The sequence below is a fragment of the Balaenoptera acutorostrata genome, chromosome 12, assembly GCF_949987535.1.
Source record: "Balaenoptera acutorostrata chromosome 12, mBalAcu1.1, whole genome shotgun sequence".
Lineage (NCBI taxonomy): Eukaryota > Metazoa > Chordata > Mammalia > Artiodactyla > Balaenopteridae > Balaenoptera > Balaenoptera acutorostrata.
In genome coordinates, this window is record NC_080075.1 from 14,373,870 (window position 1) to 14,393,158 (window position 19,289).

The 19,289-nt window shown below is 41.2% G+C and overlaps 1 protein-coding gene across 2 annotated transcripts in view; it reads right to left on the reverse strand.

Moving 5' to 3' along the window:
* Window positions 1-19,289, reverse strand: part of RMND5A (required for meiotic nuclear division 5 homolog A) — a 61,148-nt gene that overhangs the window by 32,858 nt on the left and 9,001 nt on the right. For both annotated transcript variants that reach the window (XM_007175320.2, XM_057558270.1), the window contains exon 2: window positions 6,569-6,711. In XM_007175320.2, coding sequence (XP_007175382.2) covers window positions 6,569-6,711 — 143 coding nt within the window. The remainder of the gene's footprint in view (window positions 1-6,568; window positions 6,712-19,289) is intronic.

The following is a 19,289-nucleotide window of genomic DNA, read 5'->3' on the forward strand; positions in this document are numbered from 1 at the left end:
CATAATGAGCATTTATAAATGCTGCTCCTTTTAGACACTCCAGTCTCTCCTCTGCATGATATTCATACCTCTCCTTTAGTTTTCAAAGTTAAGAGATAGGTAGATTAACCAGGTCAAGGAAGGTGGGGGGGTGGTTAGGGGGTGCACACTGGTAAGTTATTTCTTTATAAACAAAGGGGAGTCATGTGGCGTGGCCAGACATGTGCCAAACTACTCCGCTGGGCTTTTAAGATCCTTAAAATGCCCCACAGTCTAACCACCTGTCACATTTGCATCCCTGTCCCTCACAATTATCTTACATGCTATTTCACATACCTTTCTGCTCTGGTCAATCTGCTTCCCCAACTTCCTCCTTATCTGAACCAACTACAGAAATCTGAGCGACTATTTTACTAATTCTCCCAAAGAAGGCACATACCTCTTACCACTCTAGAAGCACAGGCCAGAAATTCATACATACAGTGGGTGCCCTCAGGGTACTAGGAATTAATTCTTTCAAAGAACTCCAGTTGGGAAAGGCTCTTCAAAGTCTTAAAATCTGGGCTTTTATCCCAGCTCTTCCATTTGCTTCCTAGTTCTGTGATCTCAGGCAGGTTACTTAGCCAAAGTCTTAATTCTCACATCTGTGTATGCCGACCACAATCTCTACCTCACAGGGTGTTGCTAAAGACTAAATTAAATAATGTACATGAAGATATCTACTACTATCAGTACCTATCCCATGGTAAGCCTTCAATAACACAGATGTTGAATCTGAGGGCCAGGCCTTGCCACCAAATCTTCTGATTCTACATTTAAAAGAGCTTCATTTTAGAAAACGTAAATAAAAATAAAAACACAAAAGCACTTTAACAGAGGCATTAATAATGAATTCATTAATTTAAAATCACTTGAATACAATTACAGACTGGATTAGTTGGCGCAGCTTAATAGGTATAGGGTCTGTTTCCCCTCTCAACCCAACCTAACTTGGATGCTAGACCAAGCAAGCTGTTTCATCTAGACTCAGGCAAAAGTGGGTCTGTACCCCCTCCAGATCCAGTGGGGCTCTCTGATCCTGTATCCTAATCTGAGACTTGACTGCAAAGGTCCAGGCTTTTCTCTGTGGACTAGACTATAATTCAACAAATAATTATCATTACCAACTAAATAAGGTAGTTCCATCCTGCTCAGAGCCTAAAACTAATAACGTAATGGGACACATGGCAGAGAAAGCGGAACTCAACTCATCTTCTCTTCTGAGAATGATCTTCAGACTGAAAAGGGTAAAACCAATATTGTTTCACAGAAACTGAAGCCCAGTACAAGTGAAGAGACCCAGAGAGCAACTAGCTGCTTAAGTCAGGACTCTTGGTTCCTACAAACAGAAATCTCTTTTACCCAAGCAAGCTGGATTTTAAAAGATGCACAGGTAACCAGGGGTAGACAGGAGGATAAATGGGTCTCAAAAGATTTCCCCTCCCTTATTCTCACGACATGTAGGTTTTGCTTCCCATAAGAGACCAGATTCTTTCAAGGGCTACTCATCACTCCAGGGCTCACGTATTTTCAGCGCTTCTTTCCATAAGGGCTCTAATGAGAAAGATCCTAGGGAAGGACGGTGAGGTACCCACCCGGGAGCAAACGAAGGTGGCCAAGCCTGGATGGCTCAGGCCCATCCTCACACCATGCAGCACTGTGGCCAAAGTGGACAGGGTATCGAGAACACGCTGCTCCTATTCAAACCACATAATTTAAAAAGGAAAATCTTCCATCCTGACCACAAAAATATGAGATTTTTATTAAATGCCTTGCTAGTAATTGGTGGCGGTGGCGGGGGGAGGGGGAGGTGGTTAGTTTGACATGTTTTATTTTCAGGGAATTTGTTCCCAGCTTCTCAACACTGTTGTCTTTTTATAACTTTGTTCACCATTCCTTTTCAATAATTCTAAAAATTCCACCCAAAACATAAATCAAATTATCTGCCTATATTTCAGAACTCAAAACTTAGCTTTTTCACCTTAGACTAAATTTTCTGGCCTTTTTAATTTCCTTCATTTCCTTCCTTAATCTCCTTCCTTCGTTAACGTCTCTCGACTACAAGGATTTATCCATTACATAGTAAGAACTTTAGAGCCAGTACTTATCTGACCTCACCCACTCAAACCAAACGACTTTTTAAGGCTAAACCCCCCCAAATTTTCTCCTGCCAGTATCTTTTTCTCCTCTCATACCCCAGTCATATCTACATAAAAGGCAGTTCCAAACGGCTCACCCAGAACTATCTTAAAATATTCTCTGTTTCACTTTTTATAGCCTTACTCCATTTTTAAACAATCATCATGTTGCCTCACCAGTGTAGATGCTCCATCTGGTGGCAGAAGATTTTCCCCCTTAAAACACTACCAGCCCTGCAACGGCCTAACTGATTTCCTAGCACAGCACAGTGTTTAAGACCAAACTCTTGTGTGAATACCTTTTCCCAAACATCGATTCACCACTTCCAAGCTGTACACCTGGGGTATGTTACTGAATATTTCCGAATCTTAGTTTCCTCATATGTGAAATGGGAATAATGTACCTGCATCATGGGCTATAAATGTACGTAAAGCTCTCAGCTCAGTATCTGGAACATGGTCAACACTCCATTAAGTGAGAGCTGTATTTTCCTACTCCTGACTTCTCCTTAGTCTAATTTCATCCTATCTAACGAAGGCAAGCAAACCCTCAAATGCTTTCATCGTTCCCTCCCTTTCCCCCTAATCTCCTTGGAACAAATCCTGAGGCCTTCCATCACTGGCCTGTCCCCAGCCTGATCTTGTCCTAGTCCTGACAAGGGCGGCCGCTCCAATCCAGTCAGTCCCTGAGAGTCTTTAACAGGAGTCACGCATTTTCTCAGCTGTTCAGCTCCTTTCTGGGTGCCACAGAAGAACCACACCTCACTGCTCTGCTGCTCTAAATCTTACCCATTCTTCCAAATCAAATTTAAAATATCAACTCCAGAAACCTTTGATTAATCAAGAGCATAATGATCTTCCCTTTCTTTTCTACAGTAAGCAGAGTCTATCCTATGCAAACTTACTTTATGTTGCCTCGGAATCTTTCCAGTTCTTTTATGCGTACAAAAAGCACCCTTACATGAACAAACTAGACCACAATCTTCTAAAGAACTGCATGTTTCACTTTCCACTGTCCCACAGCAAATTTTAGACACTTTAAAATCTTAGCACTATTTCACACACACACACACACAGGAGTCTAAAGCAATAATTGTTTTTATTGACTTTTCTTAGGAACTAAACTTTAAAAAAGTCAACAGACTAAGTAAAACACTAAATAAAATACACTAAACAGGAGAGAAGTCTAGATTTTCTTAAAATAGAGAAGGAATTAAAAAATTATAAAATAAAAATTAAAAACACATTAAAAAAATTTTTACCACAAAACCCAACGGTTGTTGTTATTATATATTATAAACTATGATTATACGACAAGCATCTGGAAATAGTCAACACGTTAAAGCAGAAATCTTCAATAACTTTTTATGTTGGCAATAATTAAAAGGCAGAAAATGTCTTGGTTAACATCATAAACTTCTTATCTGTGTACATTTTCAGCCAAGTGATGACTAAAGAACTTTAAAAGGAGCCCTGAAACATTAAAGGAAAAAATAAATCATTTAAGCATGTCAAAAATTTACTGAAGTTCCTCACTCAACAGCCAACCTGCTCACAAAGGAGTCACCGGCTTCTTTACTGTCCTCCTCTCAGCAGGGTGGGAACATGTGTCCATAACATGGTGCTCACAGGCCGCTGGATGACATTCCAGTTGATTACTCAAGGCTGTTTGGTGTGTAAAGGCTTGAGCCACAATGGCTTCAGCTTCACCCTGTTTGTTCACCAGTCTACACAAGTCCACCCAGCCTTTATAGCAGGCGGCCCCGGAAGCTTGCACAAATTTACCAGGTGCAAACTAGAAGAGCGGGAAGACTTTACAAGGCAATGGAGTCTTAGACAACAACAGCCAACATAGAGTTCCTCATATGCATGGGAAGCTCATGTACAAGGTTTAGGTAGTTCTAGCAGGGTAACAGCTTCGTTTACAGCTGAGGCTAAGTAGATGCCCACCCCCACCCCAAAAGAGGGGAGAGAATGCACTGGAAAATGTTAGCGAACTGGGCTAAGAGATCCAAGCTTTCTGCTGTGCCCCAGGACTATAATTCAACAAATAGCACCAGTATCAACTTAATGATCTTATTTCATATGATAGATCAGAAGAATCTAGAATCCAGGTCACCTAGAACCTAAACTACTTTCACAGGAACATAAAACCTACCAAAAAAAAAGAAACTACTTGAAAAAGCCCTTATAACTTCCAAGTACCTGAAAAGTGTCCTCAAAAGAGAAATGAGTGAATTGAAATACTTAATTAGCAACATTCACCTCAAACACATCCCCCTAAAAAAGTCAGAATATAGATTACTCACTATGTGTTCCCTTGTTATCCAATCTCAAAAAGATACTTCCATTTCTAGCACCAAATACATTTAAATGCTTTGTCTCAAAGATTAGCCAAAATATGATAACCCTTATGAATATCTATAAAGACCTGCCAGATCAGGAGGAAGACATGTTTAGCAAGTCACCAGTAGCTGGGGGACACGAGTAAAAGAGGGTTCTGATGATAATTATGACAGAACAAGACATAAGCTAGGAAATGAGGACATATGGTCACCCTACCAGTGGCAGAATGCAAAGCTCTTGAATTATTTGCCCAAATCTTGGTGGCCAGTAGTCCGCACACTTGAGGTACGACTGCTGAGGCCATCCCTACCTACTCCCAGAATCTGGGATCTTTCCTCAGAAGCTTTCTCTGATTGGCTGCTTTGGAAGCTTCAGCTATTCTCACTGTCATGGCATGTTCTGGTCCTGCTGCCCCCCCGACACTGGCCTAACTGCAGGCAGCGTGGTGGTCAATGCCTCCAGGAACCTCCTGGGGTCTGAACCATCATTAGAACGCCTTGGTCGCTGTCAGCCGCCAAAATCCAAAGCTTCCTCAACACCACCAGTAGTTACGTCACCCTAAAGAAACAGAGGGTTCCTCACCCACAGTGATTAAAGACCACCTCTAAAGTGCCCCCATCACCATTCCAGGAGGTCTTTAAGTAGTACACGTCAACACTCACTTCAGGTACCAGCTGACCGCATCCAACGCCACAGCCCCCAGAAGTCTGAGGCTGAAGCCACTCCCAAAGCTGTGTTCACTCCCCTGCAGTTAACAAACAGGCATCACAACCTCAAAGCTATTTCAGAGAACACTTGCTGCCTTCCCAGCCTCTGCTGGCAACGGCCATCACTGACCCCAAAAGGAGGCCGCCGCCGCCGCCAACACCACTCCTCTGCCTCTTTGGCTGCGGCGAAGCCCGCAGCGCTGTGGGAGTGGTGAGAGCTCTCCGAAAGGTCACTAACACTTCTGAGGGCACAGCTACCCAAACAGTCCCCAGAGCCCCGCCTCTCACAGTCCTGTCCCACCGTTCCTACCAGGTAACCACGTCTCCTTACGAGCATCTACTGCTCACTGAGGCTGCCTCGAGCCTAGCTTCTCAATCCTACTGCTCTGTAGGATTATTTCTAACAGACTTTCCCACGAGTTAGAGCCACTCTCTGGATTCCACGAGTTTCTACGTTACAGCTACTGTTCTCATGTATACAGATGGAGCAGCTCGTAAGACTGGTTTTGCTACAAACAGCTGTCCCCAAAAGTTCTTCCTACCCTCCCGGAAGTTTACAATGTGTGAACAAAAATGTCCATAAGCAGTCACAAACTCCCCAGTGATTGACTATTTCAAACTCCTCTGAAATAGTCAGTCAGAAGTATCACACAGTAACCTTATTAGGCCACTTCTCTTAGTCGCCACTAGGACTATGAACTCCGAGGGTAAAACTGGCCCAGGGCTAAAAGTGAAAACTGCTTAAAAGTAAACCACCAAGTTAAAGATTTAAGAGATGTCACAAGAGCAATTATATTCCAATAAAAATTAAAAAAGAAAAATCACCCAATACAAGTGACAGGCCTTGCTAGCTGGCAACCAACCCACTCACACAGAAAGCAACACGGGAGACAAGTGACTAGCATGCTCACAGGAAAACAGCAAGAGGTAGGATGGTGCGGGGGAGACAGATGCAAGCGTGTTACCCTAATCATCCCATAACAGAGGCAGAGTCATGGCCTCGGAATTACTCAGGAAGTAGGAAAAGTTACTTCTAGAAACAAACTCCCTCCTAGTAAGTTAAAATTGCTTGGACATTTACTCATCATGACACTAGGAACGGTAATCATTTAAGCAAATGGGTGAAAAACAAGGCTGTAAAAAGAGAAGGTTTTCGGTTTGTTTTCTTTTCGTTTTTTTAAATGACAGCAACAGGGAACTTTAAGAATAACATAGTAAAACCAGATCTGCAAAAGTTTATTAAAAGCAACGATAAAAGAAACAAGAGAAAATAATCTGAGAAAGCTAATGTTATTGAAGCAGTGACAGGAGATGAAGGACGATGCTAAAGCACACCAGACACTCCCTTCAGCACCATACCTTATCAATGGCTTTTCCAACCCGAGAAACACTGCTGTGGATGTCTTTGTGGTCTGAGGCTAATTTTTGAACAGTATCCTTTATCCTCTTACAGCACTGTGTCAAAACAAGTGAAAGCGTCCCTGATAATTCAGCATCTTGACCTATAAAAAAGAAGAAAACGAAGAAGATTGGTTACTCACAAAAGCAAATCCAAAGATGGCAAGTTACAAATTGGCCCTTTGGAACATGAAAGATGGAAGTAAAGTGAAGAAAAATCAGTGTCTGCTTTGAACAGATGGTCACATTCATAGATAATATTTTTCAAGTGAATACTAAGAAAGCTATTTTAACTTTTTATTGTTTGGAATAAATTTTAAAATTTTACTATGAAATAAATCACTTTTGTAATTACTGAAATCAGGAGACAATCATACTGTGAAGGCATTTTTCAGAAAATATGCCTACATGAATAAACTCACTTATTCAATCCACTTAAACTGTCCAAGTCATTCTCACATTTCAATTATTACTAAATTTCCTAAAGAGAGATAAATCTAAATGCTTTATGTTCTACATAAAGAAGAAAAAACGAACTTCTTTGGATACCATGATGAAAACAGTGAAAAGAGAAACACGGCAGTAAAAGAGTTAACATATCCCCACCTGTAAGCAATAGTGAGCCATTCTTAACCAGTTAGGGGGTAGGAACCCTCCTGAAAGCCAAGTTCCCAGATGCCAGCCAAGGGTCAACCTTGCAAGCAGGCCTGGAACTGGAGGGTTCCTACCACCCTAACTGGTTAAGAATGGCTCACTGTGCCTCAACTGTCTGTATAACGTGGTTTGTGAACTACTTTTCTTCTTCGGTATCTGCTAGACAGAGGGTGCCTGTAATGACAAGTACCCAGTAAACACCTGAATACTGTGTCTCTAAATGAGCTTCCCTGGTAGGTAACACTTTACACTTGTTAGGATTTGATGTTAGAGGAATTAAGCGTGCCCTGTGTGACTCCACTGGGAGAGGACTCTTGGAAGCTTTCTCCTGGTTTCCTCCGGACTATGCCCCATGTGACTTTTCCCTTGGCTGATTTTTGCCTTGTATCTTTTTGCTGTAATAAATGTTAGCCATAAGTATGGGTATGACCACCTGCTGAGTCCAGTGCATCCTGCTGGTAATCACTAGAACCTAAAGCTAGTCTTGGGGACCCTGACACACAAAACAATTAATCAACTGGAAGTTACTATAGTTTATATCCTCTTTCCCTGTGCTACTTCCTCAGGAAATAGGGAGGAGGAAGAGAAAGAGAAGAACCAAGAGAGAACAAATTCAGTTATACTTGTCAATTACCTCATAGATCTACACATCCACACCTGTAAGCAACAGACCTGGCTCCTGAAATCCTGCTCATAGTGGTGGTTCTTAAACTTTAATTTACATCAGAAATTTGGCTGCGCTAAGACCCAGCGCAGCCAAATTAAGAAAAAAAAAGCCCAAAAGTACAGTAGCCTTAGGATGTTTATTCATTCAACAGCTATTTATTGAGCACTCAATTATGTGACAGGTATAGAAGTGTCCAGGCAAAAATCTCTGCCCTAAAACTTACCTTCTGGTGAGGAAGATAAACACAAAGTAAGTCAATTATACAGTATGACAAAAAAGGATACGTGCCACTGGCAGGGGTGGGGGGAAGCAGAGTAAAACAAATGGGGAGTGTGTGTGGCTTGAGCAATTGTAATCTTAAACAGGTGGACATCGTAGGCCTCACTGAGAAAGTGACATCTGGGCGAAGACTTGAAAGAAGCGAGGGAATCAGCCATGTGGCTACCTCGGGGGGTGAAGGGTAGCAGAATATGCCACCCCAAAATAGCTTCTTTGGCGTAACAATGATTTTGAGCTGATTATTCTGAGAAAGAGCAGACACAGAAGCTCTGAAAACAGAGTAGAAGTTACCCTTTGGTAAAGGAAATTTAAATTTATAAAATAAATCTCCATTTGTAAGGGTATCTCCCTCTCTGTACCAGGCAGAGAAGAATGACTCTAAACCTCTAAAGAAATTTTTTTATCATGATGACAGCTCAGACTTAGATCTGTATAACAAACCTTATTCTTGTTTACTGTGCTTTTCCTGGTAACCTCTCCATTACTGGCCTCCCCATACCAACCTTTCTTTTGTCTTTAGCTGAAGATGGTATTTAAGCCTGAATTCTAAGCCACCTCTTTGAGTTACTCATTTTTCCCTGAGAATCTCCCACATACACATGAGGTATATGTGTTAACAAACTGTCTCTTTTTCACTGGTTAATCTGTCTTTTAATATAGTATTTTCAGCCAAGAACTTGCAAGGGTAGAAAGAAAATTATTTTTCCTCCCCTACAGAGGAAAGCATTCCAGACTGAGGGGGACAAAGCCCTATTGCAGAAATATACCTAGATTACTCAAGAAATAGCAAAGAGGCCAGCGTGGCGAAAGTAGATTTCTGGCAAAGGAAATCAGTAAGAGAGGAAGCCCAGGAGACCAGGGGGGGTCCTGATCTTGTAGGGCCTTTCTGGTACTGTAAAGTCTTTGCCTTTTACTTTCTTTGAGTAACAGGAATGCCCATTGCAAAGTTTTGAGCAGAACAGCTACATAAACTGACGTAACATTTTAATACAGTCATTCTGGCTGATGATAGGAGTACAAGACAGAAGCAAGGCGATGAGTCAGGAGGCTGGCAGCAATCCAGATGAGAACAGTGGCTCAGCCCAGGGTGTTAGGTGTGGAGGTGGTGAGAAGTGGTTGGATTCTGGACATATTCTGAGGGCAAAGCCAACAGGATTTTGACTGGCTATGAGGGAAGAAAAGGACTCACAGATGACTCCAAGGTTTTCACCCCAAGTCAACCAGAAAGACAGAGCTGTCTCCAATTCAGATGAAAAAGATTAAAGGCTGAGCAGTTATGAGGGGGGAGGGAGACATAAAGAGTTCAGTTTGGGGCTTGTGAAAGCTGAGATGTTGAGTAGTCACCCCAGTGCATATGTGTAAGAGTGAGTTGGATATATAAACCTGGAGTTCAAGACTAAGGTCAAGGTTGGATACAAATTTGTGAGTTACTGGCATACATATGATACTAAACGAAATCAGCAAGAGAGAGTTGGGGCAGACACACAGAAGTGATAAAAGGAGGGAGTCCTGGGAACTCCAAGTTTATGAGACCAAGACAAAGTAGAACTGGAAAAGGGGACTAACAAAGACTACTGAAACACTAACTCTGGTGTGGGAGGAAAATCAAGGAAATACGGTGTTCAGAAAGCCAAGTGAAGAAAATGTGCCAAGGAGGAGGGAGTAACCAACTGCGTTAAATGTGCTGCTATGTATCAAGTAAGATGTGGGCTGAGAGCTGACCACTGACCTACAATATAGAAGTAATCAGTGACCATGACAAGATAGTTTTTCCAGAGTTTTAAGAAAAGAAATCTAGAAGATTGTAGGGACTGTGAAGAGGGAATATAGTAAGTCTGGCTCAATGACAACCACTGAGAGAAGTAAAAAGATAAGTAAACTGGAGATAGTGCCCATAAGGTACCCAATCCAATGTGGGGTGGCCAAAATAGAAACTATCCTTACTTCTAAATACAACTGCACAAAGTATATATCAGGTGCTTCCAATCTCTAATAACACAGTTTAGCCTAAGAGAATACTTGGTAATCCAGGAGAATTTTAAAATCTGTCTAAAAGGTGTCCCATACATAGTTGGGGCCAAAAGAATCTAATTGCTTCAGTAAGCTCTGCTCTGACCATTTCTGGTCTTTCTGTATCTAAACCTTATCTAAGGTCAATGGCTTTATCTTCTCTATGAACTTCTCTGCCCACAGACTTACTCAGTCTTCTCAGTTCCTAATGAATTCTGTTCTCTCCACCACTCCTCTGGCACAGAATCATACACTATTTAACGATTTCATGTATATATGCCACCATCAATCTCAACTAGATGTAAGACCCAAAGGGAAGACAAGTTCTTATTGTAAACTGTATACTTCACAGTCTTATCATATGCCTTGCACATCTGCAGGCACTATTAATATAAGTATTTGGATTGATGGTAAATAAAGCAAGGGGGAAAAAAAAGTTAAAAAGAAAGTCATATTGAACAAACGGTGCTGGGATAACGAGCTATCCATATGCAAAAGAATCATACCATAGAGAAAAATTAAATCAAAATGGAATGAAGACTGAAATGTAAGAGCTGAAACCATCGAACTCTTGGAAGAAAGTGGGTGTATTCTTGACCCTGGATTGGGCAATGGTTTCTGAGATATGACACCAAAAGCAAAAGCAACCAAAGAAAAAATAATTAAATTGGACTTCATCAAAACTAAACTTTTGTGCTTCAAATGCTACCAAGAAAATGAAAAGAGAACCCACAGAATGGGAGAAAATACCTGCAAATCATATATCAGATAAGGGTCTAGTATCTAGAATACACAAAGAACTCTTACAACTTATCAATATCCAGGTGAATAACCCAATTCAAAAATGGGCAAAGAATTTGAATAGACATTTTTTCCAAATAAGATATACTGGGAATTCCCTGCTGGTCCAGCAGCTAGAACTTGGCGCTTTCACTGCCGTGGCCCGGGTTCAATCCCTGGTCAGGGAACATCCCACAAGCTGTGTAGTGCAGTCAAAAAAAAAAAAAAAAAGATACACAAGTAATCAATAAGCACAGGAAAAGGTGCTCAACATCTTTAATCAACAGGGAAATGCAAACCAAAACTACAGTGAGAGGGACTTCCCTGGTGGCACAGTGGTTAAGAATCCACCTGCCAATGCAGGGGACGCAGGTTCGATCCCTGGTCCGGGAAGATCCCACATGCTGCAGAGCAACTAAGCCCGTGAGCCACAACTGAGCCCAAGTGCCACAAATATTGAAGCCTGCGCGCCTAGAGCCCGTGCTCCTCAACAAGGGAAGCCACCGCAATGAGAAGCCGGCACCCCAAGGAAGAGTAGCCCCCGCTCGCCACAACTAGAGAAAGCCTGTGCGCAGCAACGAAGACCCAACACAGCCAAAAATAAATAAATAAATAAATAAAATTTATTAAGAAAAAAAAACTACAGTGAGAAACTACTTCACACCCACTGGGATAGCTATAACAAAAAAGATGGGCAACAAGTGTTGGCAAGAATATAGAGACTCAGACCCATATCCACTGCTGATGGAATGTAAAATGGTGCAAAAGCGGTAGAAAACATTCCTCAGAAAGTTAAACAAAGTTACCACATGACCCAAGAATTCCACTCCTAGGTATACACCCAAGAGAAATGAAAACGTATGTCCATACACGAACTTATACGTGTTCATAGCAGCATTTAATAGCCCCAAAATGGAAGCAATCCAAATGTCCAAATGATGAATGGATAAACAAAATGTGGCAAATCCATATGACAGAGTATTATTCAGCTATAAAAAGGAATGCTGATACATGCTACAACATGGAGGAACCTTGAAAACATTAAGTGAGATAAGCCAGACACAAAGGGCCACAAATTGTTTAATTCTACTTCTATGAAATGTCCAGAATAGGCAAGGAGATTCATGGTTGCCAGGGGGTGGGGGAAGGGTGGAATAGAGAGTGACTGTTAGTGATATGAGGTTTCTTCTGGGAGTGATGAAAATGTTCTGGAATTAGATAATGGTTATGGCTGCACAACTCTGAATGTACTAAAAGCTAGTGAAATACACACTTTAAAAGGGTGATTTTTATGGTATGAGAACTTTAACTCAATTTTTTTAAAAACCTAAAAAATGCAAACCATGACTCCTATCCATCCAGACATGTTTGTTTCTACAGTCAGTAGACAATGTAAGCAAAAGGTTAAGGAACAGAAAAGCAGAGCCCAAGCTGGAGAGAGGGCATTTGGAATTTACCAGCTGAACTTCTATGCCCCACCCTTGAAATCCATCGGTATTTTCGAAACTTAGCAACTTAGTTTGCTAAGTTTATAAATGATAGATACTAGTAATATAAGGTCAATTAATTAACACTGAGAGAGTTTTCAGTATGCCCCAAGGAAAAATAATTTCTACAAACTATTTGGAAGCACAAGAAAAGTATAATGGAATAATCTGAAAGAGAACCCTGGGAAAGCCCTGTTCAGAGAGAAGGATTCCACTAATGCATTTTCAAATGGATTCAGTGGAAAGCAGCCAAAGGTAAAAACAGGTTTGAAAATCACTATAATAACAAACTGACTGAGACCAAATTTCTAAGTCCTAAAGGGAGTGTCCTAATGTTCTTTTGATTTATTTATCTGAAAACAAAACCTGCTTCAAGGAGAACCATTCTGTGAAAGAAATCTAACTGGATTCAGTTCCTAGGAGGAAAGCTGGGCAATTACTGTGACAGCCATCTTTACCATAACTAAACCAGATATGAAGGTGAACGCTGGATTCCAGGTTTGCCACTGGAGTGTTCACTTTTTACCCAGGATGAAGTCGCGTGCCAACTGTGTCTGGCAATGCGATAAACCTCCCTGTACTCAGAACCCATACACAAACATGAAAGAAATCGTTCTGAGACAGTGCTCACCACTTAGTCACCACGAGTACTTTTTTTTTCTAATACTTTATTTTTTGAGAGCAGTTTTATGTTTACAACAAAATTGAGAGGAGGCACTGAGATTTCCCATATATACATTACCCCTATACATGTACAGCTTAATGGCTCATTCCTTTTTATTTAGTCCACTGTCTGGATATAAGCACACCTTCCTTATCCATACACCTACTGAAGGACATCTTGGCTGTTTCCAAGTTCTGGCAATTATGAATAAAGCTGCTATAAACATCCATGTGCAGGTTTTTGTGTGGACCTAAGTTTCAACTCCTTTGGGTAAATACCAAGGAGCCCTGATTGCCGCATCTTATGGTAAGAGTAATGTTTAGTTTTGCAAGAAACCACCAAACTGTCCTCCAAAGTGGCTGTACCAGAAAAGTACTTTTTTTTTTAAGGTCACTTTTATTATTAGACTTGATTCAACAGGCAAAATAATTAGCATGTCAGTAAGAGATTTTAAATCCAAACAAAGGACCAACACACATGGTTGGTCTAAGTTAAAGATAATTTTTCTTTTAGTGCAATAGAATAGTACCTTTTATAAACAAATTTTAAGCGTGATATTCTCAGAAATTGGAATAGGCATGGTCTCCTCCAAAATCAGACATCTGCCAAACTAAATTAAACATATTTGAGTTAACTCCTAAATTGTTTTTATAGAGCCCAGCTAAGACTTCAAGCTCTGCCCTTCAGCTTCACTGCCTAGCCATTTCAGGATTTACGTCCATTCATTTCACGGAAACTGTAAATTAGAAAAATATTTGTTTGCATAGCTTCCTGTACTTCTCTATCAGGGTTTCACACTACATTGTAAATATTTATTTGTCTATCACCCCCACGAAATTAGTTGAAGGTAGAAAATATGAGTGTTTAATCTCCAGCGTTTAGCATGGCAACCAGCACATATCAGGTGTTCAATAACTATTTACTGAATGAACAGAAAAATAATAGATCGTGTATTACACAGTCTCAATTTCAAGCCCAGCACTGGAGACTCAGGCACTACCAACGCTGTGAACCAACGCCCTCTCAGCTGCCAACCTTTCACGTCTAGCTGCTCGCTGTACCTCTGCTCTCTCCCAGGATGCTTCAGCTGTACTACTCCCAAGAGCACTGCACCCTAAATTTTCCAAACACCAAATAAATACACCAGTCAATACACACACCAATTTTCAAATAAAACACATTCACAAAGTAGAGTCCCCCCAGTTATAAGTTCCTTCTCTTTTCCAAAGAACGACACCCCCCCAAAAAAAACCCCCTAAACATGTAGGTGACGACTTGGAATAAGAATTCACAGGCTTGTGTTTTGAGCCACAGTTTCCTTGTTTGTAAAAGAAAATTATCCCAAAGCTTGCCAAAGAAATGAAATACTTCTCAACTTTAGTACGTAATGTGTTCCTATAAAAGCGTACCCAAAGTCAGTATGTAGGAAGGTAGAACAAATTACACATTAAAAAGGGTATTTGGTTCCCACAAAGCAAAAAATTATAAAATTCCTAATTTAACTTGGTTTTACAAATAACTTTTAATACAGTTTGATCATTTTGCTCATATATTTGTTCCATTATTTTCCTTCATTACTAATCACATGGCTTAAAACAGCCATGTGAACAACTTTGTGACGTGATTTACTCATCATTTTGGGCCACCTAATAATACAAGCAAGACAATGATATCATTAAGACTGAAAACTAAGTTTGCATCCCTACTCAGTGTTTGCATTTTCAATTTTGTTTGCCACTTATTTTTATGGTAACCCAGGGAAAAAAACTCAAAAAATTACACCTACACAGTTAAGAAAGTGTTGTTAAAACTGAACAGCTGGTTGGTAGGTAGCTCTACAAACGCCATCAGTTGATATGTCTGCTCATCAGTAGATAATGAAAAGTTCTAATTTGGTCCATAAAAGGCAGTTTAGAGGTATCAATTACACCACAAAGTACATGCTGCCTAAGAGTCAAACACATGAGAGATGAGACTCATGATAACAGAGACCACGCTATAAAACATGGTGAGGCACAACATAGAAAGGTATTGCTATGATGACAATTATTAACATTTCCCAAAAAGCTGAAAACCTCACCACCTAGGATTAGGACATTTTGGTAGAAATAAATAAGACTCCCCAGAAATCACTAAGACTTATTAACGTTTTTATGAATATTGTGGAGGCAGGAAAAAATTTAAATATCCAAGTTTATAAATAATACATGTATGGCATTTGAGCTCTTCTGAGTTATTAAAAGTTAACTCCGCTTTCATAAAATGGACAGAGATTTTAAATTTGGAATTAAGGGGAAAGCAAAATGGCACACAAGTTTTAATACAGATAAACAGAAAGAAATTCATTTACTAAACATAATCCTAACTGTACCTAAATGAAAACTCAGACCTCACAGAACTATACTCCAGAATTCATTCTAGATTAGTTCCTTTAAAAAATAATTAAAGGGCTTCCCTGGTGGCGCAGTGGTAGAGAATCCGCCTGCCAATGCAGGGGACACGGGTTCAAGCCCTGGTCTGGGAGGATCCCACATGCCGCGGAGCAACTAGGCCCGTGAGCCACAACTACTGAGCCTGCGTATCTGGAGCCTCTGCTCCACAACAAGAGAGGCCACGACAGTGAGAGGCCCGCGCACCGTGATGAAGAGTGGCCCCCGCTTGCCACAACTAGAGAAAGCCCTCGCACAGAAACGAAGACCCAACACAGCCAAAAATAAAATAAATAAAAATAAATAATATATATTAAAAAAAAAGGAATAAAGAGAATGTAAATTTCTCAGTTAAAAAATAATAATAATAATAATAATTAAAGAGGGGCTTCCCTGCCGGCGCAGTGGTTAAGAATCCGCCTGCCAATGCAGGGGAAACGGGTTTGAGCCCTGGTCCGGGAAGATCCCACATGCCGTGGAGCAACTAAGCCCGTGCGCCACAACTACTGAGCCTGCGCTCTAGAACCCGCGTTCCACAACTACTGAAGCCCGCACACCTAGGGCCCGTGCTCCACAACAAGAGAAGCCACCACAATGAGAAGCATGTGCACTGCAATGCAGAGTAGCCCCTGCTTGCTGCAACTAGAGAAAGCCTGCGCACAGCAACGAAGATCTAACACAGCCAAAAACAAATAAATAAAATAAATTTATTTTTTTAAAAAAAAGGGGAGGGAGAAATCACAACATTAAGAGTCAATGAACATTTGAGTGCTGAATGCCTTGTCAGCAGCGTTGAGGGTACGGATTAAGTGTTCTATACAGATTAAGAAATTTAGGATGGGAAGGAATTCCCAGGCAGTCCAGTGGTTAGGACTCGGCACTTTCACTGCCGGGGCCCGGGTTCGATCCCTGGTCAGGGAAGTAAGATCCCACAAGCCCAAACCGAACCAAACCAAATTAAAATAAAATGAAATATTATCTCAGTAAGCATGACTAAAAACAAAAAAGCTTAAAAAAAAAAAAAAAGAGATTTAGGATTGGAATAAAAGGAGATGAAAGATAAGAGTCCAAGACTAATTCTAAAGAAGTTGTTGACAAGGTGAACATGGATGTGCTTGCAAGATATTAAAATAGAAAAACTTGAAACTCTGAAAGGTAAGGCTGGTATTAAAAATAATAATAAAAGGGCTACTTCATACTGTGAGCAGCAAACCAAACTGTGGCCTATTGACGTTCTGAGCTTCTTATGAGCTACCTCAGCACCTAGAACACAGCAGCTGCGCAACAGAGATTTACTCAGAGGAAAAGGAAAAGGCACAAAGAGAAAACACTCATTTTTTTTTTCTAGAGGCAGTACATCCTGAAAACAAAACAAACTTTTTGGTATATTAATAGCTGGCAAACGTACAAAGTAAAGGATAGCATTTGTTGGTCAACCTCTGACCTTTCTGAACAGAAAGGTAGATTCACAGATAGGTGTTCTGATCCACTGCACCAAATCACAGCCTAGTGGGCTGCAAAACCAACCACGAGCGAAAACAAAAACACACAAATTTATCTTTAAGAGCTAAGTGACATGGTACAGACTAACAGCACTCCTGGAGCAGAGAGCAAGACCAACATGACGGGCACAAGTTTGAAAGGTGACGTTCTACAGTAGCCTGTGAGGCAAGAACTACCCAGAGAAGAAGAGGAGGAGGATGCAGGCACAAGTTTTTAAATGTCTCCTAGATATTTTTAGAGAGCCTGTTCGCTCTGTTCACATTAGAAATATAGAGAATTAATCGCTAGACATCTATTTATCTCTGAAATGAATAGGGGAACCAGTTAGCACTTCTTTTAGCATTTGAATGTGGGTTTCACATTTAAAAATCAAACCCAAATTTCTACCTTTCCCTCTCCTAAACTTCCCATTTTCCTCCTGGTTCTATAACTGTCTACCTGTCATTCATGCTCAGACCTTAGATTAACCTTTGATTTTTCTAGCCCTTCTCTCCCACTCTGCACCAAGTCCTGGTAATTCCTTACCTCAGGAGAGCCCACGCATGGGTCTCCATCTCTACCACCACTACCCCAAAACAGGTGCCTATTTCATCAGATCGAGGTTGACAGTAAACCTTAACTAGGCTTCTTGCCTCTAGTCAAACCTCACTCCCAACTCCAATCAACTTAAATGCTAACTGGTCTCAGATCATGTCCGTGTCCCTTCCCTGTTCAAAATGCACCCCCCGCCCCTGCCCCAAGTCATTCAGTACCTTCCCAGTCTACCACCTTCCCTGATAGCCATGACTCTATAAAACCTGATTCCAATTTAATTTTCCTTCTTTTTACTCTTATCTCCCCACTCTGGTCCTTCACTGTTCCCAGGACGCCTCTTGTACTCTCACTCCTCCACACCTTTGTTCTCGCCAACCTCCTCTCCTGGCACCCCCCCCCTATATTCCCACTCTCCACATTCAGTCTGTTACTGAAACTTCCCACAGGTTAGAAGAGTCTGTCCCTGTCCCAAACCCTACCCTATTGTTGCCACCATTCAATCAGCATTTGGCCTATCCTGTACACACGGCCTTGCATTGTAAAAACATACTGGGCTCAGTATGTAAAAACATACTGGGTTCATACTGGGCTCTCCCCAGCTACTCAGGAAGTTCTTACAGCATGATGAGGACGATTGCTTGTCCTCTGTAACTCCCACAAGATTTAGCCTAGTTCCACATATACTTGGTGATTAATAACTACCGATCAAGTGCTCTGCAGTTCAACTGAAATAGCCCACCTCCAAGCAGCTCCTTCTAAGGGGTCCTCTCTCCCCATTTCTCTGAACTGCTAGTATTTATACCAAGCAGAAACACTGTTATCTATTATAGTGTACTGTGCTATGGCCAGGGTTTTTTCCCCTCTCCAATGTAAAAGTCTGGCCTCATTATCCAAATAAAGCCCCTTGAAGACTCTGTTTTGTATACCTTTTGAATGTTCCTTATAGCAGCGGTCCCCAACCTTTTTGGCACCAGGGACCAGTTTCGTGGAAGACAGTTTTTCCACGGACCAGGGGGTGGGGTTGGTTTCGGGATGATTCAAGCGCATTACATTTATCGTGCACTACATTTATTGTGCACTTTTCTGTTATTATTACTTTGTAATATATAATGAAATAATTATACAACTCACCATAATGCAGAATCAGTGGGAGCCCTGAGCTTGTTTTCCTGCAACGAGATGGTCCCATCTGGGGGTGATGGAGACGGTGACACCTGAAGTGTGTTGCTTATGTCCAGGCTACTCCGTAAGATGCACCTTAATTGCCACTTGCCACTCACTGATAGGGTTTTGATATGAGTCTGCAAGAAGTTGATTTATTATGGTCTCTGTGCAGTCAAACCTCTCTGCTAATGATAATTGGTATTTGCAGCCACTCCCCAGCGCTAGCATCACCGCCTCAGCTCCACCTCAGATCACCAGGCATTAGATTCTCATAAGGAGTGCGCAACCTAGATCCCTCGCGTGCGCAGTTCACAGTAGGGTTTGAGCTCCTACAACAATCCAATATCATCTCACACCAGTCAGAATGGCCATCATCAAAAAATCTAGAAACAATAAATGCTGGAGAGGGTGTGGAGGAAAGGGAACACTCTTGCACTGTTGGTGGGAATGTAAATTGATACAGCCACTATGGAGAACAGTATGGAGGTTCCTTAAAAAACTAAAAATAGAA